This window comes from Triturus cristatus, chromosome 10, assembly GCF_964204655.1.
Source record: "Triturus cristatus chromosome 10, aTriCri1.1, whole genome shotgun sequence".
Classification (NCBI taxonomy): Eukaryota; Metazoa; Chordata; class Amphibia; order Caudata; family Salamandridae; genus Triturus; species Triturus cristatus.
Genome location: NC_140593.1, coordinates 1,133,652,705 through 1,133,677,068, shown reverse-complemented (window position 1 = coordinate 1,133,677,068; position 24,364 = coordinate 1,133,652,705). Strand labels below are relative to the sequence as shown.

The 24,364-nt window shown below is 42.6% G+C and overlaps 1 protein-coding gene across 6 annotated transcripts in view; it reads left to right on the top strand.

The window, feature by feature from the left end:
- Nucleotides 1-24,364, top strand: part of CASKIN1 (CASK interacting protein 1) — a 719,688-nt gene that overhangs the window by 625,784 nt on the left and 69,540 nt on the right. For all 6 annotated transcript variants that reach the window (XM_085629429.1, XM_085629427.1, XM_085629424.1 and 3 more), the window contains 3 exons: nucleotides 5,752-5,846; nucleotides 18,619-18,729; nucleotides 24,072-24,173. In XM_085629429.1, coding sequence (XP_085485555.1) covers nucleotides 5,752-5,846; nucleotides 18,619-18,729; nucleotides 24,072-24,173 — 308 coding nt within the window. The remainder of the gene's footprint in view (nucleotides 1-5,751; nucleotides 5,847-18,618; nucleotides 18,730-24,071; nucleotides 24,174-24,364) is intronic.

Genomic DNA, 24,364 nt, shown 5'->3' with positions numbered 1-24,364 from the left:
TTTTATTGTTGTCCTATCAAAAGGAAGACAGAGGTTTTGTCTGTCCATCAGCGAACAGGAGAGGGTGCCACCAAGATGGCTGACTGGAAATTGATCAACCTAAGAGCCTTTCTCTTCCGACTGCAACAGGCTATGAATACAGTCGAGGTCACAACAGAACCAGCACAGTAGTTTGCATCAATAGTTTGTAGCAGGGTGGCATAACAGACTGGTTCGAACTTTATACGGAATTGCATTGCAATACTGAGGATACTTGTATACCTATGAATTTCAAAATGGCCATTTCGGTAAGTAGCATCCCTGGCTGAGAGATCTGATACTGGCAGGAAAGCCTATGGGTAATTTATGACATGCTACTTGCAAAGTTCATTGTGCTTAGAATGGTATGGTACAGTATACTGAGGTTTGAATAAATCCACATGCAAAAATATCACCATCAGAATATTTTGCACCAAAATAACACGAAGGTAAGTATATACAGGTAAGTATAGGTACACGGATATGTACCTTGATGATATACACATCTTTAAGGTACATAAATGTGGAGTAAATCTTTACTGGCATTTATACCTAATTTTCCGATATTGCGATTGTCAATGTTTAGCCAAAATATTTTTACATCTCAATATTTGTGTAGTCTATATTCTAAGATACCACTGCTTAGCACGTGCCTGCTTTATACCTATAATAGATTACTCCTTTGCATCGAAATTTTGGATAAATGTAAAATGATTGTCCTGCAATCCAGAGCAGGTCTTCCGAAACTCGCCGTGGCTTTTTGTTGTGTGACGAGCATGGGCCTTACGCTAAGGTCCAATGTTGTTTTCTCAGAGGGGAAAAAAGTCTTATTGTGATGGACAACCATTCGTAGTAGTAAATATGGTTAATACTGGACAAGAAATTTCTTTTTTTTCTTTTGGTTGTGTTCTGCTCAGTATTTATCCTAGGCCCAACTTTTTCCTTTTTGGCTAGACAGCGTTGTCATTTACAACCTGTTACAGAATTTAGCAATGTCCTTCCTGCTCGACCCTTCTTCAAGCGCTCAAGGGGATAGGCCTATGACAGTGTCTCTCAAAACCAGGTGGGGTACGAGTCAGTCACATGTCAGTTGCAAAAGGAAAAGATTTTAAGCAAATACATTAACTGGCTCTTGAAGGATCTCTTAATTCCCCTAATTAGCTAGTAATATATATGCACCTGATGTTTTATTAAATGTATATATTCTTTTATGTATTTAATTTTACACCACCGTTAACTAGTGCACTTCAACATGGAACTAGTGGTACAGAAATGAATGTGTGATACATTTTCAGATAATTGACCCTTTATTCCATGTTCTCTTGTACACATATGCAGATGTTACAGGTCTGCCTGAATGGTCCATTCATTGATGAATTTATGTGGTTTGGGGCAGTGAGCACTCCAGATTCAAGGGCCCCTTGAAAAGCCCCACTCACAAATAATGTCCTTCTGGATCAGCCAGCTTATATTTTTTTCTACTTGCATGTGAAATTTCTTTAGCACTTAACTTTCTTAAACAAGACTTTCCAATTAAGATAGTAACCTAAGGTGAGTGTATCTTGCAGGTATTTTCTCTACGAAATATCTCAAGTCATAGTTTGCAGTACATTTTCCAACCAAAAATTGCTAGGCCCTCAATTTTGAATATATATTCTATTAGAAATGATAGTTGAAAAAGTGTTAGTGATATCTGAGACGTTATCAAATCCCTCTGTTAAAGTTAGGCATCCAAGCTTTACCTCACTGTGTGCCTCATGACCCCACACATGATATCACAGACAACATCATTGGTAACATCACTATTTACATCAGAATTAAACTAAAGTGGTATGATGCCAACAGTGATGTTATATGTGATAACATCAGCCGTGTCATTTTTGATGTCATGAGAAGTGTGGTGGGGTGAGATAAGATTACATAGCTTCCTTTGGTACCAAACCATGTGACTTTTAGGGTTTAGTTAATACCCAGATATCTCTTTGACTGCAGTTTTATCGCATGGCTTGGTACATATGGGCCAGAGAGACATTATTCTCCCCCGGGCAAGTCATTTATGGGTCAATTCTCATGGTTTTCTATTGTTGTACCATGACAAACCATAAATATTCTTCTCCAAGAAAGTATTACATCAGTCTTTCTGCACAGTGTTATCTATATAAGTTACTGTAGATGAGTCTTTGTATCCCCACAGAGGTCTGGTTCTATCATGACCAGTTGTTTGCACCATTCTCCATGAGACAGACTCTGAAATCAAACCCAAGCAGGCTAGATATCCAAGCTGGTTTAAAAAAAGGTGTCATTTTATGTGCCTAGAAGGAATTTTATTGAGTGTGACTAACACCAGGAGTGAAAGAAAAGCATCAGCATGGTCGATGGCCTTTGTCCATGGGCTTGGCGTCCACCGTAGATCCTGGTTTGCCGGATTCATGCCTGATTTTCCAAATATCTACATAAGCTAGATTTGCATACAGTGAATCTCAGTGTAACTAATTTACAAATTCTTGGATTATCTGGAAATCTATCATGGAGTCGGCACTCCTGGACCAACGCTTGAAACCTATGCAGGCTATGGATTGGTAGTATCTCGACATTGAGCATTTAGTTTAGAGCAAAAGAACATGAGATTGATCGATGAATAGTGAACGCCATGCTATTTACATAGCCTTGTACATGCTGCACAGCGGTGGATAATTTGTAAAACAACAAGTGCCAGGGCATTCGTCTGGAGGTCACAGCAGCTTGCACCACATAGTACCAAAACAACTACTAACCATCACACTCCTACAAGTGTGACAATTCATACTATCCAAGGCCCTCAAAGCTATAAGAGTGGCTTGAGTGGCACGTGTTAGTGATTGATCATATATATTAAATTAATAAACAGCCCTTGTTGTGCTCATACCCAAATTTGGCAGACAGTGCAACCCTTAATAGCTATTCATGGCTAGCACAGCTTTAGGGTGAGATATGTCCTTGGGATTGCTTCCGAATCCCCTTAATTTTCTGAAATGGCAAGTGTCCCCAGCCTTTGCAACGTCACTGTCCCATGATCTTTCACTGGGAAGATGCATTTTCTAATCCTTTGCTAATAGCTGTGCAAAATCCAGCCACCTAGTAGCTTTTTCAGTCTTATAAATTTCTTCTGTGCCCTTAAATATCTGCTCATCCTGGGACTGTGCATTACCCTCTGACTTTTTGCACACAAAGATTAATGAATCTACCCCAAGGGGGCCGTTGATCCGCATTAGATCAGACTTGGCGTACTTTTTCCAGAATCAGAGTGATTGAGGCCTGTTACAAGGTATATTGTATCTATCATTGACCAGAAAATATGTACATTATACGAACAAGCATTAGCAAAGCCAATAAATAAAACTTGTGCATGCCTTTATTTGCATGTTTTAGCTTATTAAAGACAGACTTGTAGACTTTATAATGCTAAGACTTAAGCAGCAGGAAATTAGCATAAATGGTAAGTCAACTGGGAAGACAAAAACGAAATATACAGGCGGAGAACACAGCGGGAAGATTCATGTAGGGGGGAAAACAACAGGGAATAAAGATCAATGGGCACTCGGAAAGACACAAAGGTGTAACAACAATGCAGAAGACAAACAAGTAAAACAGTGCACCATTGAGAACTAAAAAATTTTTTTAAACCTGCTGCAGTGAAAAATCAAAAGAGGATTATTTGCTGTATAACATCCATGTATAATTTAAAGAATTCAGTATGTGATTATTTTGCAATGTAAAATAGTCCCTCATGCATAGCTGTCAAGTGCTCCTTGGGAGACAGTTTGATAGACCAAGCAGCCACTAGCATGAGGGGAGAGTGAAATAATCCTCAGTGTGGAGCCAGAACACACTCCGGGCCCGATTACGAGTTTGGCGGACGGGTTACTCCATCACAAACGTGACGGATATCCCGTCCGCCGTATTACTAGTTCCATTATATTGCATTGGAAATAATGTACCTCTTAATACCGTGGATGGGATATCCGTCACGTTTGTGATGGAGTAACCAGTCCGCCAAACTCGTAATCAGATCCTCTGTATATTTTAAAGAATCAGTAATAAAAGGTGATGCAGACAGCTGCTCTGTCAAACTAGACACCAAAACGACATCCAGCAGAGTGATGGACACCTTTGCTATGTTTGCTTTTCATGGGTCATCAGGATAATTGATGGCCAACAGCTTGTGTCAAAATGACTTGTATGAATGTGCGATATCTTAGAAGCAGACAAACATTTACGTAGGTTAAAAACAAAGCCCTGAGCATCCTTCAGGGTCGCAGCCATCACATTTAAGCCACAAGTACATCCATGAGCACTGCAGATGGAGGGTTCTGTTCAAGTCGTAAGTTAAAACTGCCCTATTTGATGATTCCCATAGTGATAATTAGGACAAAATCAATTATAGTTACAAAATATGCTATAAAGTTTTTGTTTGACTTCAGGGAAAGGGTCTGTTGAAAGCAAGAAAAATTGGCCTTTGACGTACACTGTACTACCAGATGTTCGAATAATGATGAATCCTCAATGTAATAAACGCGTCGCTTCAGTGATGGTTTATCATTGAGAAGAATAAAAAGTGATGGATGGCAAGCTTCTATTATTCTCAGCAACTGTTCATTACTCTGATCCCCTTTCCAGTCCATCATGGTTTGCTGACTGTGCCGCTACCGACACAGCCCAACAATGTACAAATCAGCCTTCACCCCTGGCTGTTTTCGAGCCCGAACTGCTACTACGCCAAGTCCTTATATACTGGAACACAAGCAACACTAGACATGTTTCGGAGATGTAGGGAACCGTAAATAAAAAATCATAAACGAAATAGCTGGCATATCAGTCTCTCCAAGAACTACTCACTGGTTCAGATTAATTCAAGCATTTCAACGATCAAGTTCTGCTGTTTAGGTGATGTTTTATAATTTCTTGTCACAATATTTGTGTATTTACTTCAGGAGAACATTTGCTGCTGGCACGACATGTCTGGGGAACTAAAAGACTTTGAGCATCTAACAGATTCATTATTGTAGGGAGGTCCTTGTTTTATGTTCGATGTGGTGGGTAGGTTTGCACATGTCAGCAGCCCTTTCTCCTTAGTCATGTAGGACTATGAAATTGATAGGCAGGGATGCCACCATCACATACAAGGGGATGACTGAGACCTCAGCCACTGTGCTCAGTAAGAGGGCAACATCGTTTTCTATAATTGTTCATTTGCATTCCTGTTTTTCCATTACTAGGTGGGCATTTCTTAAAGAAAATGTTAGGTGTGAGTTTTGACCTTGGAGTGACAATTGCGCATTGGTTCAGACTATGCCCAGATTGCGCCGCCCTATGATCTTTTTTCATATGTCTCAGGTTGGGTTGTGAAGTTTGCAGCACGTTGGTCACTCTGCTTTTTGTAAGTAGTTAAAACATGCTGGCTGGGCTAATCTGCAGCCGGAGGCTTTCTGTGTGCCCAGAGGTTAATTGTGTGGCATTGCAGCACTTGTAGAACAACCGGAAGTTGTAGATTCAGACTACAACTACAAAATGGAGGTAATGGAAGGGTGGTCACTGAAGTTGCAGTAGGAGGCTTTGCTGGGCCGATGCTCAATATATCATACAAGTGGTTGATCAGCTCTGTTCAGCTTTGTTGGCTAAGGTAATCCATTACCACCTGACAATGCCACCAGACTTGTGACCATGATGTTTTGTCTCTCTCCTTGTCCAATATAGGGTCTTCTCGCCCGCAGAGCGTTGGCAGCAGTCCGTACATTGAACAGCCCCACGGGGATCAGGGAAAGAAACCGGAGGTGCTATCGGAAGGAAAGGTAAGGTGACCACCAAATTTACGAACCAGCTCTGTGATGTTCAACAGTGGTCCAATATAGAGGTGCATGGCATCACCAAGGACAGCGTGCCAAGGATTCACCTCCAGTGGTGAAAGAAACCAAAAATGTATTATTTCTGCTGCTTCCTTCTCCGGATCCTGACTCCCTCCAGGATGAGGCTTGGGTCCTGGACAAAAGTCTCTACTCATTGTTGAGCTTGAGGGGGAAGACTTGAAACTAGAGAAGGCAGGATCCATTGATACCATGTTGTTGCCACTTGTCAGATTGTGTACTTCAGTTCCACCTACAGGCAAGTAAAGCAAGTGCTGGCTCCATCCACAGTTTGTCAATTCCATTCATGGCTCGCCTGCAGCAGTTGTCAGTCTCTCCCTGAGATCTACCAAGCTGCAGGGGCACAATCATGTCAAGTTATTCTAGGCTAGTTTTACAATGCATAACACAAATTGCTTAGATCTTGGATTAAATAATAGGTGGTTTTATTGGCCAACTCTTAACTACTGAAAAAGTGATGAAATCCAAACCTTGGCTGGCCAGCATTTCAACTTGTGATCTGCATGTTTCATAGAGATCTAGAAAAAGCAGTCTTCAAAATAAGGTATTTTATCGTCTAATATTGTTTCCTTCAGAAATTATTCATTGAATCCACTTCAAGCAGATCTGTAGAAATGTATTTAATGCACCGTTCCTTCCCCCAATCACCTTGATCATTCACTCATCCATACCTGCTGATGGCACTCAACTTTACACCATACCTCAAAGAAGTTGATCCCTGCATCCATCATTCCCCCGTGGCCTTGGTCTTCTCTTAATGCACCTGTTCCCTGCAACATTCTTACTCCTCCATGACCCCTAACTCTGCATCTTCCCTACTTCTCTAGGACCTTGATCTCTTCACCCATTTAGGACTCTGCTTTTTTCACCCCTCCTTTCATTTCTGACTTCTACATCTAACATTACATCTATGAGCAAGAACCAGCTATCTTCAAGTGCAGGTGAGCTGCATGGTGGCTGCCTGTTGAACTCACTCTCACATAGCAACATTTAGTTTATTGCCTGTGTACAGCTTTCTGGGAGCTTCTCAATAGCAATTTCCAGGTATTTACTAGACTCCATTTGTGGTGTGAGCAGGATACCATCACATGCCGAGTTTGCCCGGATGGTCTAAGAAATGTCCCAGAGCCACCCTTTTGGTTCAGCACTTAGCTGGCATCCACACTAGAAGGATCCAGATAGCTTAAAGAGAGACTTTGTCGCTCTAGTGTGTGTCCTTGTAACCAGGAACTTGCACGCCAATTAACTTTGTGGGTAATGCCATTTCAGCACCTCTGATTGTGGAGCTGTTAAACCAGGGTTGCTAAGATCCCCCACATCATGAGATATCCATTTTCCAAGCATCCGAAGGACACTAAACTTAGTCCAGCAGAAAGACAAACCTTCCTGTTTCCTTAGCTCTTGTTGATTCTTTATGCTAGGATCCTATTGTTTGGTACATATTACATTGTCTATGTTGAATGTTTTTGTAAGATTTCTTGGTTTGACCGACAGTTAGTGACCCTGAACCGTTTGTAATGAATTACTACATTTTGGGAGGAGGATCATAATCTCACATATTCTCCTAGAATTACAAACAGCACAGGGTTCACAACCATTTAGTGATTGCAAACAGTATATATTTTGCTCAACTTGGCTGCCCAGTGATTTAACTGTATTGCTCTGTGTTGTGTATTCACGTATTTGATTCATGTGAGTTTCACTGTTTGGCAACCCTATTTGCTCCTCAAACATGAACATATTTTGAAGTATTATTAAAGTATTATTCTTTTAATTATAATACAAATAGCTGGCTATTCCCATTTATATATTTATACTGCCCTGATTGTGTAGGTTTGTACCTCAAACTGCCTCCTTTATGCTTGGCATCGGAGGCCATCATTGTGTTGCACAAAGGATTCCCGGCGTTGTGATTAGTTGGGGAATCTTGCTTAGATTATTGCAAGACTGTCCCTCTGACTGCAAGGATTGCGGAAAAGGTCTAACCGTGCCGCTGGCCGCTTTAAGAAGCAAGTGGGCGTAACAGCTGTTAATTTGACAGTTCAGTGGTGTGTAACCTGCGCGGGCTCTCAGGACACTCGTATTGCTTGTATTTGGAAGTCGGCCACAGCAAGGGAATTACTTGGAACAAGCAAGGAGAAACATTGATGCGGCACAAGTAAGCACCCAAATGCCATCCTAAGATCTGACATGCATCCAAAGAATGAAGGATTTAGACGACATGGGCTAATTTACATTGCTGTGTTCAGCACTCCAAGCTTTCTTGGTAGTGCTTGTTTGCTAGGTGGTGTTGTAAAGATCTGGGCTCTCCAGCTGATTGGTTGTGGTGATTGTCTGAGTGGCCTATCCCTGATATCATTAGGGTTTGAGAGAGAGCAATCAATGGTGCGTCCTCCGGTAAACACGTCTGTACTGCTTGGCAGGTACGTGAACAGGGTTTATTGTGCAGTCCGCGAGCGGGCTAAGGCTGCGTCTCAGGATCGCTATCTGCAAAACAAGGGAGCGCTCCAAATCAGATTATCTGTGTTACTCTATAAAAGGAGTATCATCTCTAGGCACAGCCTTTATGATAAGAACCTGAGAGCCGAGGTGATAAAGACTGAAATCATGGCTTGACTATGAAGGAATAAATCATTAGGAATATGTATATCATTTCCCTATGTATTGATCACCACCAGCTCTTATTCGCATGGGTTATATGAGGTGGGTTGTGAGTTTCTTCCAGAACACTCAGGTGATCTTTGGTGTGGACTCAGCTCATGGTCTCAGAACCACTGTTCACCGTTGGATCCGATGTGTGTCTTGGGCGAATATGCGTCCTTACAACGTATGCTTTTTTCACACAGGCAATTACAACACTGTTGTTACAAAGACCGCTTTGTAACAAAGCATATCATTACCCCACAAGTCGTTAAAACGACTTGCTCTAAGGGGGTGCTGGATGTTGGAAAAGTATAATTTACTATATCAACTCCAGTATGTGCAGCAGTAGGGAAGGTGTTGGATTTTAAATCCAACACCTTGCGTCCCCTCCGCAAGTCGTTGTTCCAACTTGCGGAGTAATGGTATGCGTTGCCACAATGCAGTCGTTGTAACGACCGCGTTGTAATTGCCTGCGTTTAAAAGGATTCGTGGTAAACGATGTTTACCGTCTTGGGGATGCACCATAACAGATTATGACCTGCTGCCCTCTACCAGTAAGAGGTGCTAGTGCAGCAAGAGGCATACAGCCTGGAATTATTGAAAGGCTTGCTGCAGATTACCTCTAAAAGCCGCAATTACCATGATCGCACCATCCAACAGCAATTGTGCAGGCAGGAGAAAATGGCTGCCAACATGCTTCAGGGGAAGGACCCGGTGCATTGAAGAAAGGTCAAAACGTGTATATCACTGCCTATTTTGTGGTGGATGGAATTCACACCATACCACAGAGCATACATAAAAGCAGATGGTACAACTCAGAAGCATGTTTATAATGCCTAGCTTAAATTCCATACGGACTGCCACTGGGAGCCCCTGCGCCTGTGCAGTTAAGCCTTCTGAAATATGAGGCTGCCTGGAGGTATGGGATTTCCCCCAGTGATCTATGCTGTGGAGAGCATATTAAAAAGCAGAGTATAATTTATGGTTTCAATTAAGGAGCCCTGCTTGTCTGAAGGACATAATATGGGTTTATAACCATGTATTTGTTACAATAATGAAGGCTGGATTGCAGTGGCTTGCTAATCATTGTCTGAATGTAGTTTTTTTAATTGTCTGCTGGAAATGCTCATGTATTACTTCGGTGATACGAGGGATTATTATGTTTTACACGAGTTTTGGCTTCGTTGATAAATGTGTACCCTTGTTAGGTCTGGCTTGACAGTGCAGCTGTCTGAATGACGTATTGTTATCAATTGTTTAAGATATGCATAGAATGGGCTTCCGCTGCGCATTTCACTGTCACGTCATCCCATTGGCTGTGTAGTGTATCACTCCACTTCATATAGATGCTTGCACTGCATTGCAAGAGGAGCTATTTTATATCATAAAAAGACATATAATCATGACAGGTTAAATTCATTTTCTCATTGATGCATCGTACACAGAAAACAATTATTTAGTTTTTTTCACTGCAAAAGGCTTTTTAATATTTTCATCAGGAGTCAAAATGCAAGCCGGATATATTGGCTTTGCCAGTGCTGGTTATCAGTGGCGGTCTCTATTCTCACCAGTCATTCTGCGGGTGTTGTTGTGCGGAGTTAAGTATGCTGAAAATATTGGATAGCAACCAAACTCAAATAGAGTACAAATTCTCACTGGCGATTAATGTAATCTGCAGCAGTGGTGACAGTGGCGGCTGGCTTGTACTGAGTTCAGTGGGGTGGGGGCACGAAAAAAAAAAACCTTCTTTCGTAGGGCGATGTCCTCCGCCCTCAGGTGTATTCCAGGAAGCTCCCGATGCAGGATACTGCACTACCCAATCCTGACACTGCTTTCACAGCATGAAAGCAGCACCAGGATTGGATAGCGCGGCCTCTCTCGGCGCTCCTAAGAGCTCTGGAGGCCTGTGCTTTCTCTAATCCAGCTGTCTAAGACAGCTGGGTTAGAGAACTTTAAATTGCGCATATCTGGCTGGCCATCCCAAGACGGCCGGCCAAAGGAGCGTGCGCATTTTAAAGCGCACAGCTCCCTGCTGCTGCCACTCGGCAGCACGGGCCTGCCCCGCCCTGACACTTAGTTCAGGATGGGTTGCTGAAAAATAAAATGGTAGTAAATAAACTTTATTGCCATTTTATTTTTAAGCTCTGGGGCTTGTGGGGTGACACTCCTCCGCTCAAATGGAGGAGCCGCCCCTGAGTGGTAACGGTCATTTAACGTAAACATTTGGCAGAAGTCGTTACATCTGTGCAGTGAGGTAAACTCACAGTGCACAAACATGACTCCAGTCATGTTAAAATGACCCATGCATAGGGTTAATATAACAGTACCATAATTACTAGATCAATTGTTTACCAGACTGCAATAGTAATCCTTTCTTCACTTTTCTTTGTATATGATATGTAAAGACATTTGGGCACTGATAAAGAATTCGCAAGCATATGTTCTGCTTCAGTCCCGGGGTGTTTTCTATATGGCAGTGAGGTCTTTCTGCAAACTGAAGCTCTTGCATCAGGCCCTGGGGTCACCTGGTTCTTCTATGAAAGTGTCCAACATCCCCATCACAATAAAGGCCACAAACCTGGGTGTTTAGTAAACGTAGCAGCTTTCTCATATGTTCTTGCTGTTACCTGTAAGAGAGGAAAGCTGCCAATTTGTTACTAGTCAACTAAGGCAATAAATTACTCCTGAGCTGTGTTAAAATCATTAGATAACCAGCCACATGGAATGCTGTGCATTAGTCTAGAATATCCCAGACAGCCCATCTGTCCTCATCGGCGAAGTGGAGCGTCATATCTTTCCCATCTATAAAAACAACCTATGGCTATAGGGGTGGATCTGGGTTGCCGTGAGGAACAGTGTCAAGACTGATTTGCATATGGCTGGGCCCAAACTGGGGTTGTGTGGTGAGCAAAAGAACGATGTATCAAACCCAGAATCTTTGTGACGGGGGGTGAATGTTTGCATTGTTCAGTGTTCTGGCCATCATTTGTTCCTTTTGCCACCCTAAGTGGGAAGGGTATGCTCAGACTTTGGTCCTGTGCTCACTGCGCCACTGGATTCAAGCTAGCCTGGCTGATGAGGGATGATGCCCCGAAACCAGTCCCAGGATGCTTGTTTTTGGTCCAGGGAGGATCTGGCTTGGCAATTCAGACTGGACTGTTGCCATGAGGAACAAGGTCAGGACTGATTTGCATATGGCTGGGTCCACACTGGGTGGCATGGTGAGCAAAAGAAAGGATACATTAAACCCAGATCTATGTGATTGGGGGTGAATGTTTGCATTGTTCAGCATTCCGTCCATCATTTGTTCCTTTTGCTATATTTTTTTTAAAACACACATTCTAGTTAAGCTTTCACTACTCAGGGTTTCTGCTTTTCGTAAAATAGATCACAGTCCAGGTATTTATTTGAGGTAACATAGGGCCTGATGCACAAACACTATTGGGTACATTATAGGAACTGAGGTGCACAGAAGACAAGTCTACAGATAAAAACTCTGTGATCCCAGTTTATAGCACTGGCATCTGCTGACATGTTCATCTGCTTGTAGTGTGTACTTTTGCAGGGAGTCTGCCAGTTTTGCAAAATGTCCTCTTAATTAAATCTCAAATCATGGAGGGTTATATGGCATATTCTGGGCTATTTTATAGGATTCTGTGGAAATATACTCCTGAGAACAGCTGCTGTAAGACCCTTTTCATTGTGGGAAAATGGGCACTGGACAGTATTTCTCTACAATGATAAGAAAAAAAAAAGTAAAAAGAAAATGTGTACTCCTGTAGAGCGTCTTGAAAGCAGATAATCTGCTGAAGTAGACATAGGGGACCATTATTGCACTTGGAAATCTAAATCTTGTGTAGATTTCCAAGTGTACTAAAAGGCATGTGTGAATCAATGAAAACGCATAAATCTATTAACCTCATTGATGTTAATCTACAAGGCATAGATTTACACTCTTTCTGTGACCAAGTTCCATAGCGAGTTTTTCGGAAGCACGGTATGGATGCATAACCGTGTTATTGATGATAAAATGAATGGATAGGTTGTTCTCTCTCTCTGAGTAGCCACTTGTATCTCTGACGCAAAACAAAGTGTCTGGAGATCAACTGTTCAAGAACATCTACAAGAGTGGCAAACTTAGAGGCAGAAAAATTATTGCATTATTAATGGCAATCCAACTTAACCAAGAAGTTTGATTATAATGGGCATTTCATTTTAAAATTTACTTTTCAAACTCACCTATGGTTTTGCTGTTTTAGTGTAATCCAACCTATCAGAATATTTTTGTTTTTTGTTCTATATTTCAATTTGCATATTTACTTATGTATTGAATATTGTTTGCTTCATATAGAAGGAAAGAAACAGTTCAATCGAAAGAGGGGCCATTGTTGAATGGTAAAAAAAACATATATTCCATCTGACTCCTTAAGTTGATGTTAACAGACTGAAGTCAACAATGGGCTTGGTTTCTATTCCATGCAGGGATCAGTGCCATTTGGAAGAAGATGTGGTTCAGTGATGAAGATGAGCTCTAGTGGAGGAAATATGGTCTAGCGGAGGAGATGTGAGCTAGATGGGAAGAGAGTGGAGTAGATATGGAAGTCACAGTGGATTCAGGATCACCCATTACTATAGTGTCTGATAAATTGTATGATCAGGAATGAAATCCCAAAAGGCATTCGTACTGTGGCTTTTGGTGGGCACGAAATTGATATGATGGGGTATTGTCTTTAAGACTATAAGGTTGCTGGAATGCCAGTCCGAGGTTGGTACGTCTATTATCCAAGATGTTTGAATTTCATTTTAGAGTGAAACATATTGCCGTAGGGAAAAATATCTGCGCTGATTGTCTTTCCAGATGTCTGTCAGTGCCTGCTCGGGAGGGGGATGATCTTGATGAAGAGGAAATGGTGATTGGAATGGTGGATGGAGTGACAGTGTCTTAAGAAATGATTACCCATCGGGATGGGACTGATTGTGTGGAAAGGGACAGTTGTCAAAATATGCTCAGGAAAATGATGAGTCAAGGTTGGCTCAGGAAATCTTTGATTGCCAGTTAGTTGAAACCTTATTTTAAAGTTAAGGAGGATTTGGGTATTGATGGTAGCTTGATTCTTTAGGGGTAATTGCGTGATTCCCCTTAGTGATTTGAGGAGCAGGTTGGTGAGGTTGGCCCATCTAGGTCATGTGGGTGCTACTAGGACGAAGAAACGTTTAAGGTTGTACTACTGGTGGCCGGGTATGGACGCAGAATGCATGATGGCTGACAACTGTCTGCCCACACAATGTACTGCTTTGACGAGCTGAGTTTCCTGAGAGTCCTTGGGAGAGGTTAGGTATGGATTTTATTGGCCCAATTTCTGGTTTGAATGAGGTTAAGAGGTTTGTCTTGGTAGTAGTTGACTATAACTCCAAGTGGGTTTTGTTCACGTTCATGTTGGAACCTAACACATCCAATGTAACTGCTTTTCACAAGGTGTTGTTTCATAGTGAGGGGGTTCCATGGTTCATGGTCAATGACAATGGTGGCCACTTTTGTTTTGTTGCATGGGTGACATTCCACAAATGAGTTGACCCCGAAATGGATTTTAGAGGAAACTGTCAACAAGAGCATTCCTAGTGGTGATGAGATAAGTGTTAATGTTGAGAATACTCAAAAGAGAAGTAGGGTTAGGTATAATGATTTTATGAGGGTGAAAGTTGTAGATTCTTTTTCATGTGGGGGAACAGGTCAGGGTTAGGAGATCTCAGGGCACCAAAACATTGTCTCCCAAAATGTATCCCAAGACAACGGGGGTTCAAGCTTCCAAGCACTCAGTGTACAAAATGGTAAATGGTGGAGTAAGAGGAATGTGCCCAAGGTGCAGGGTGGAGAAAAGTTGGGTGGTTCTGACCAATTGGATTCACCTGTATGTTATGGTATTCTCATCAGACCAGTGATTGGGTCAGTGACTGGTAGGGGTGACATGTGCCCAGAAGGGGGCGGGGACTTGGTTGGCAATGAGGTGTGCCATGTGTATCCTGGGGGTTCCAGCCTATGAGTGAAAGAAGTTCAGAAGGAGGTGGTGAGAATCGTGTTTCACACCAACTCGCCACTGCTGACACTGATTTGCAGCAAAGAGGTGCTGGACGTGGTGTCAAAGAAGGGGGGCACAGGAGTAGAAGGAAAGTGTATATGCCCAAGTATCTAAGTGATTATATTCTTTCAGAATGTATTTTACTTTATCATGCATTTTTCTTTGGGCTCTCTTTTTTGGCTTAGTTTGCTGTAGGTTTATTGTGTTTTTGGTTCTGTTAAGGGAACGGAGGTGTTTAATGGGGTTGTGTGTGTGTGTGTGTGTGTGTGTGTGTATATATATATATATATATATATATATATCACTTTGGGGTTATCTCTTTAATTGTTAGAATGTTTTTATTCTATGTTCTATTTGCATGGTGTCGCTCTGTGAGTGTTCTGGGCTGTCAGTTGTTCTGGGAGCCTGGAGCGATCGCAGGGAGACTTTGTGTGCTGATTCTCCTGATTCAATGAGATTAAATTCTTCTGAACCTATGCGCTGTGGCTCCTGTCCTCTCTACACCAACACAGCAGTGGTCTAGTGGAGATGTTGCCTTTTGAAGAAGATTTGGTCTACTGAAGGAGTTAGGTTCCAGTGGAGATGATGTGATCTCCAATATAGATGCTGTCTAGTGGAGGAGATGTTATCTAGTGGATGAGAGCTGATCTTTTGGAGTAGATGTGATCTTATGGAGACAATTTTGTCTTGCAGAGCAGATCTGGATTCACAGAATAGATGTTCAGTTAAGAAAAGGAGATCTTCCATGTACTTATGGTTTGTGGAGGAAAAGTGATCTATAGAAGAAGCCAAGTTCTAGCGGAGACAATGTGATTTGTAAGTGTAGATATGATCTAGAGAAGCCAGTCCATTGGCTTGTGGAGTAGATGTGGTCCGGTGGTGTGATTTAGTCTGATAGTACATGTAGTCTTGAGAGCTGCAGACATGGCTTGATGGATGCCTGAATTGGACTGCAATTTTAGTTCACTGTAAAACATTAATTTTGTCCACCTCTCACTTCAAAGGGCACCCAAAAACTTCTGAAATATTTATCGTCAAGCACTTTGTGTTCAAGTGAAAATACCTCCTCTAGGGTGCAGCATTTTAATTTGTTTAATTATTTTAGCACTAGCAGCAATTTATAAAGTAGTAGCTGTGCACACACTCATGTGCATGAGTCCACAGGCTATGTACACTCATATGCAAGGGTCCATGGTTTATGCACCATTCAATCTGCACTAATTTGAAGGTTGTTGATCTTTTACGCAGTTGTCCTTAGGCTCTCAAAGTGTTCTTAGACACCAGTCAGTATCCTGTACATCGTTTTCTACCCACTGATGTTTAGGGTGCACCCCATTAACTAATAATTCCTCTATAAACTATGCAATATACACGGTCCTATAGGTTCTAATCATGTTTGTGTTCAGTACTCTAAATTCTATCTACACTTTGTTTAAACTAGCCTACAGGCTCCCCAGAATTACATGTGCACTAACATATATGCTATCCACAGTTTCATGCTCAGACTTTGCACATGTTGCCACTCGACAACCTGTGCACCAGTATGCACTAGTCCACAGGAAGAATAGAATTTTATATTCACTATCAGATATTTGTGTAGAATTCCATATAGCAGGCTCTCTTTAATATTTAGTAATTCACAGGCAGTGCACTTTTTAGGTCGAGCCTAGCGCAGCGCGCATGCGCTACCTTGCAAGACTTTATGTAAGGGCTTTAGAAATCTCACCACACGCTCGCACATGCTTGTGCGTGTGCTGCTTTTGGTTTTGTCCCAGGCTATTGGCCATTGCGTGTGTCTTTTTAACAAAGACAGCACACAATTGGGCAAAGGCGGGAGTATGTCCCGCCTTTGCTCCGCCCACGGTCTATTGCGTGCGGTCACCCACACAGGCACCATCTGGTTTGAATTCGTGCCCAGACCCGGGTGCAATAATTGAAACCAGATGTCTTGCTGTGGCGCGCAGTCGCGCACCACTCGCGGGCTTGTTTTCTTAATAACCATGGCTCTCCAGTGAGATCACCGTTGCCATTCATTACAGACCTTGCACTTTAATCCCTTCACTTAACGTTTCCTCACCAGGGCTTTAAAAAAAGAATAAATGTTTTAATTTAGGCTTGTTACCAGAGTTCGATAGCTCAGCATCAAGGGAAATGAATAAAATAAACCATTACCTTCCAGGCCCCCATGATTCCAGCAGTCCTTCCTTCTCACACACTGGTAGCGTCACCAAAGAGACTACAAAACACTTCCGGAGCACACCATGGGCAGGCTTTTGAGTAGACTCTACCATCAGACTCGGAGGAATGGGGGGAAAAGATCTTCAAATCCCCACCTTCGAGCTAATTTTCTTTTGTCGTTCGGTGGGATACTAACAAGAAAAACAATCGCTAGATATTATTTTATGCCTTATGTGGCATGCAATCGAGCTGCAGAAATTGCAAACACAGACACATATCAAACATGGTATCGCCCGTAGGAGGAAATAGGGAGCCATCTTTTGCAAACATAGATAAGGGACAATAAAAGTACATTCCAGATGAAGCGGCAAATGGAGGCAAAGTATAGAAATGCAAGTCGTTTCGAAGCATTTATTTAATGACAAGTGAAGAACACACTTCGAAAGTTTAAAAATATGCTACTGAAAGTATTACACTTGCACACAATTAAATTAAAAACTTCCCATTTAATTTTTTTCGTTGACCAAATTATTTTCTTTCTTTCTTAACTCAAAGAATATTCTTTTACTCAATACAGAAAAAAATACGTATTTGACTTTTATATTGTTATCCGGCCTGATATAGCAGTGAAAACTCAACGAATCACTATTTCAAAATGATTGGTTTATTTGTATTCACAGAGAGGGTTGCACGTCCCGCCAATCTTTCTAGTAAACTTAGCAGGATGCAAAGCGGCTGCTGTCCGGATATGTGCAGGCAACAACATTTACGCTTCCTGTACACTATTTTCCGATTACACCACAGCTACTTTTTTTGAAGGGGCGGGCCATCCAAAAGATGTGGCCTTTCATGATTGGTCTACACCTCAGTCAGTTAAATGTCTCCTGGAATTAGCTGGTCACACGGCTGTCAACGACCCTCATAATAATTGGTGTAGAAAGAGGACAACACAGGCTTCCTGCTATCTTGGGAACACTATTACCTTTAACAGTAGGCATCAATAAACTTAAACAGAGTAACCACTAAGAGGCTACTGTTGGGTAAGCGAAAACACAAAGGCTCCTAGTTCCACGCGGGACTACCTTGTACGTGTCAGAAACCTTTTTTTCAATTTTGGGATTTGTAGTACTGGCTTGAAAATGTGTTAAATAGGACCTCAAGTCCCAACATGCAACAACAAGCATTGGCATAGCCAATAGGTCTCGCCTTTGGGACCTTATAAGTGTTTAACCATGCAACAGTTAATGCTTATAAGGTCCCAAAAGCAAGACCTATTGGCTATGCTAATGCTTGTTCTAAATACAGCTCTATTGGCATAACGTCCGTGTATTGGCCATAGTGCATGCTTAAGTACCGATCCCTAGTCTACGCATGTGTGTATAAGTTCATTTACAGTGCATATTTTCAATTAAATTTGTCGGTATCCAGTTCATCTTCTATCAGTCTATATTCTTACACTCTACTCTATAGGTTGTGTAGCTTTCCACATATATAGGAATTCATAAATCGCTATGACTGTCCTTTGCCTTTTGATATAGAAGTCTCATATTTAATTCTGAGTTACTGTGTAGAGGATACACGCTTCCTGTGTATTGTGAAGTCTGGGCAGGATTTCCTGTGCATTATATTTAAGCTTTGACGCACACCCTGTGAAGTCCTGCATAGGCTAGTGGCATTTTCTCATGCCCTACATTACAGACTGTACAAACTATGTCATTCTATGTCAAAAGTGTTATAGTTTATATATGCAGCACCCGTCATTGTCATCTCTTCTGTTACTGAAAGTCTTTCTTCTCTTTTAGAGTTCAGAGGCTGTGTTCCAATGGCTGTGCAAGTTTCAACTCCAGCTCTACGCGCCCAACTTCATCAATTCAGGTTACGACCTACCCACCATCAGTCGCATGACGCCCGAGGTAAGACTATACCAGCAGCATCCTGCCCAACTCTGTCCTCCCCTTCTGTCTAACTCCAGATGTTAGACTAGTGTGGCACTGTGAGAGGCCCCACTGTGGCTTCCTCCAACTTTAGAGGTAAGACTAGTGAGGCAGAGTCCTTCCCAACTCTCCCCTCTTCTTCTGTTCAACTTTTAAAATAAACATAGCGAGGCACCTTATTGCCCAATCCTGCTTGTCTCTTCTGTTTGACTTTTGAGGTAAATCTAGACAGCTTCCTGCTCAATATTGCCCTCTTCTTCTGTCTTCTGTCTGACTCCAAAGTTAAAACTAGTTAGGCAGTATCCAGCTGCACTTCTGTCGGATGTCAGATGTAAGATTTAGAGAGAGCATCCTGACCAACTCTGCCCTAGTCGTCCACCTGACATATGTATCTACTTATCAACCCTCCAGAAGAGTAAACAGAAAACGAATATCCTGTCTATTCTGTGCTTTTCTATCTGAGACTTGTGAATCAGCTCTCATGTTCCTATCACCCCAAGAGAATGGAATACCCCCCCCCTACTCTGCACCATCCCAGCCTGTCCGACGCCCATGGTAAGGCAACAGTGATTCAGAACATTACCCCAATGTTCACTGGCCGTCTAACCTCAGAGGTAGAAAGAATAGCAGAACAACTCACTTCTACCCATCACTCTCAAAATAAAATCAGGATACAACTCAATGCCCCCTTACCGTGCCAGACTGTCAGGCACAGAAGGTTAAGGTGAAAAGCGAGGCACACTATGCACTCACCATCTTACCCCAAGTGTAGAAAGACTAGCAAGACAACTCAATTCTACCCATCAAATTAAATTAGGAAACTCCTCCATGACCCTACACCATGTCAGACGCCCATTGTACAGCGAATAAAGAAGTTCACTACCGCCCACTATGTACTTGCCATCTTACCTCAGGTGTGGAAAGACCAATAAAACAACTTACTCCTACACATCACACCCAGAAGACAAATAGGATGACCTCCCTGTCCCACACTGTGAATGTCTGTCTGGCACCTATTGTGCAGATCTTGGTGTAATGACCTTGGCAAGGGAGGAGTGTGGCTAACCACAGGACAGGATGACCACGAAGATCAGATGCTCCGCACTGGACCCCATTTTTCCATCCAGGCACATTGACTGGGGTGCAGTGACGGTGTGTGGAGGTGGGCTGTGATACTGAAACCTTTGGGAAATGTGGGATATGTCCAGGATCAGATGGGGCTGGCTTCTCCAGTATGTACACTGGTGGTTCTTTAAGCCACCCAAGCCTGAGTGCAGAGAGTTGTGGAGATGCACATACCAAGAGTAGCTGCAGAGAAAGCTGGAAGAGTAAATAATCGCTTCATAGACCTGGCTCTACTCATAGCCAGTAGATCCATAGCAATGCATTGGAAAGCTGACACACTACCAGGATTGAAACAGTGGTGTGCTGCAACACTTAAATGGCGCTAGGTGACAGGTGATCCGCGGCCTGGTTAGGATCCCCCATAGTTGCGGCATGGAACGCTATATTACCAGACTTGCAAACGTTCAAAGAGGGCCTCCCAGGCTAACCAGTATTTACACCTGATCATTGCGGGTCACCGTGTTTCCGTAGCCCGCTGATGTACACCCCCACTCCTTTATTTCCTTTCCATTTAGCCAGGCACTTACGATGCTGGTGGGTAGGGGGCATCGTTGTAGTGTTTACTTAATCAATTGTGTAAATTATGCGTCTAATGAGCAAGGACACCGAAAGGGGTGAAATCAGCACTCTGAAGGTGTCTATTTACTGTAAACGACTTTTACTGTTATGACCTACAGTTTGCAAAAGTTCATATGGTGGACCAATCACACCTGCCAAGTTATCAGTATTGCAAGACATGGAGGGGACCTGGGATGGGTTTGCTCTATCTGTTTATGTCATATTGATACAAATGCTAATAACTTGTATCTTTAACATTAAGATGAAACAAAATACAAATTGGTAAAAAAAACAAGAGTAGATGCAGTGGCTCATCCTGGTGCTTGTGGTCTTCCACGACCGAGGCCCTGGATGGCGTCAGAGTTTGGCGGAGATAACACTGATCTCAAGGTGTAGGTGCTGCAGCCGATCCAGCACTGCAGTTATAAACCTGCGTGTGGCTATGATCTCCCTCTCAGAGCATGGAGGAACGAGAGTGAGGAGGCGATGACCCTAAGGCCGCGTGTCTGTCCTTTCATCACTATGGGTACGTCCACACCATGTTTCCCCAATAGTTGTGTGCTTTTGCAGGTTTACGATTGGCCAGGAGGAACTTGTAACATGGTATAAATGTGTGTGTACTGGTCTGTCCCAGTTCTGGCACAGAGGATTCTCTTCACATGAAAAGGAGAATATGTTGTTTTGCTTACTTGATTAGGCTATCGAGATACAACCAACGGTTCAAAGATCTTATAGACTGACATGGGATGATAGCTGCAGAAGGTAGTAAGACTGTTAGAAATGTCCTGAATTCTACAGATTTAAAACATACTAAACAGTAAAAAGACAGTCAAGTGGAAAGACAATTGTTTGCTGTTCTTTCCGAACTTGTGCTCAGAAAAGGTGTTTATAGGCCTTCAAGCTTCTGTGGGTCTTCCAGTCTGAATAAGAGTGCTTCATCTTGAGAAGAGATGTGTGTTCAACCAATCAAATATTATAAATTTCTCATAAAACTTTGAGATGACTTAGTAGGCTGTCACTAGTTCCTGCTAGACTACTGATGGTTTTGTGACATGTTCTCATTCTTCCATTCCTCATCGGGGGTAAGGCAACTCACATGTCTCTTCCTGCCACATGCTCTGCTGCTCGATGCTGCCTGTAGCTGGCACCTTCGTCCCTGACCACGCATTGTGCTCTTCCACTTTACCCTAATTGTAGGGTTTTAGTATGATTGCTTGCACCTTTGTCCTGCTGCTCTTCAGCATTCCTCCAGCAATAGGCAAATAGTGAGGTAGCTGGAACCTTCACCTCAACCATAAGCTCTCTTACATTTCTGTAGCAGTAGGGCGATTGTAAAGTAGTTGGCACCTCTATCCACTTCTTGTGCCCTCCCACACTACACTAGTAGTAGGTTGTATGGTAAAGTATTTGGTACCTCCAATTACTTCTTGGATCTCCTGCATTACTCTAGTGGTAGGGAGAATAGAAGAAGAGCTGACACCTCAAACAATGCCTTATGCTTGCCCACATTACTCTAGTGCAGACTTCTCCATCGAGTAGTTCCCGAGCTACTGGTACCTCTCAAGCTATCTGTAAGTTCAGCCTAATAAATTAGAAGCTTTTGCTTGGCTGAATAAATGTATGTTTACCAAAATCAAAGTGTGTATTCGAGATGAAAATGTGTGTATTTTCAGAACTCATGAGTTGGTGTTTGTGGAGACGTCTTAGTAATAACTTGATGGCAGGGGCAGTGCAGCTATAGCTGTTATGCATCATTCATGTAGAGGCCTTCCACATTGACAAGGCATTTTTTTACATTAGTGCTGGAAACCCTGCGTCATGCACTGAGGTGAACACTGATGATAATATTACACTTTATGGGCACTAATGTAATGTTCTCTGATGCGGTCAGTATTAAAACTCTAAAATAATAGTAGCTCAGGGTACTTTCACCGAGCACGAGTGGCTCCAACTATAAAAAAGGTTGGAGACCCCTGCCCCAGTGTTTGAGTGAATAGTAAAGTAGATGGCACCTTTATCCGCTCATTCTGCTCTTCCACGTTACTCTATGGTAGGATGAGTGGTAAAGTAAAAGCCACCTCCATCCTCTCCTTCCGCTCTCCCCACATTTCTCTAGTGGTAGGGTGAGTAGTAAAATAGATGCCACCTCCATGTTCTCCTTCTCCTCTCCCACATTACTCTGGTGTTTGGGTGAATAGTAAAATAGATACTACCTCCATCCGCTCCCTCTACTCTCCCACATTACTTTAGTGGTAGGGTGAATAGTAAGGTAGTTGACATCTCCATCCGCTCCTTCTGCTTTTCCACATTTCTCTAGTGGTAGGTTGAGTAGTAAAATAGATGCCACCTCCATGTTCTCCTTGTGCTCCCGCACATTACTCTGGTGTTAGGGTGAATAGTAAAATAGATGCCACCTCCATCCACTCTTCTACTCTCCCACATTACTCTAGTGCTACGGATAATAGTAAAGTAGTTGACACCTCCATCCACTCCTTCTGCTCTTCCACGTTACTCTATTGGTAGGGTGAGTAGTAAAGTAGATGCCACCTCCATCTGCTCCTTCCGCTCTCCCACATTTCTCTAGTGGTAGGGCGAGTAGTAAAATAGATGCCACCTCCATCTTCTTCTCTCCCACATTACTGTGCTGTTAGGGTGAATAGTAAAGTAGATGTCACCTCCATCCGCTCCTTCTGCTCTCCCACATTACTCTAGTGGTAGGGCGAATAGTAAAGTAGATGCCACCTCCATTGGCTCCTTCTACTCTCCCACATTTCTGTGGTGTTAGGGTGAATAATAAAGTAGATGCCAAGCCCCTCCACTCCTTTTGCTCTCCCACATTACTCTAGTGTTAGGGTGAATAGCAAAATAGATGCCACTTCCATCTTCTCCTTCTGTTCTCCCGCATTACTCTAGTGGTAGGGTGAATAGTACAGTAGTTGAGCCCTCCATCCCTCCTTCTACTCTCCCACATTACTCTGGTGTTAGGGTAAATAGTAAAGTAGATGCCAACTCCATCTGCTACTTCTGTTCTCCTGCATTAATCTAGTGGTAGGTTGAATATTAAAGTAGAATCCACCAGTTAGGATAAATAGTCAAGATGTGTGCACCTCTGCCCCTACCCTCTGCTACTCTAAATATTAAGACATGTCTGTATGATCTGTTTCATAGGTTTTTCTTTTGGAGGAACATGTTTGTTGTACAGAATGCCTTATCTCTATGTACACTTACTTCAAGTAGTTCTAGTCCTTGTCCTAGAGATACAGTGATGCAGTGGGACATCACGGCCACACTGGACACCAGCTTTGTGGATCATGGTATTGGTTGAACCCAAGAATGAAAATGGGCTTCCAGTGTCCAGCAAAGAACACACAGTCACATAGTGCTGACATCTCTGTATTTTGTGGTAGGTCTACAAAGTGGTGATCAGTGCTGTCAAGGCAGCAGGTATTAGCAACCCCCCCGTCATCTACTCCTACCTTTACTGTAATGCAGGAGATGTTAAGCAAAAGTGACAAGTCTAATATTTTCTGGAAAAACAATTCATAGGTTTCCATTGATGAGTTAGTATAGTCTAAAAATGAGGTAGGATTTAAGACTAGGTGCAAGCTTTTCATTGTGCTTTACCTCCTTGCTACCAGGATCTCACTGCCATTGGAGTGACAAAGCCAGGCCACCGCAAGAAGATCACCGCTGAGATCAACAGCCTGAACATACCCGAGTGGCTACCTGAGTACAAGCCGGTAAGGACCTCAGTGCTGTGTGGGAGCTAGGCATGCCATCCGGGGCTTAGCTTTAGTATGAACATTAACGATGTGTTCATACCACATGCCACAGAACTCTCTCCTCATCTGGGTTCCTGATGACCACTAAGTAGCCACAAAGGGTTGGATTACTGCTGTGAGATCAAATCTGATTGTACATTCCAAATCTC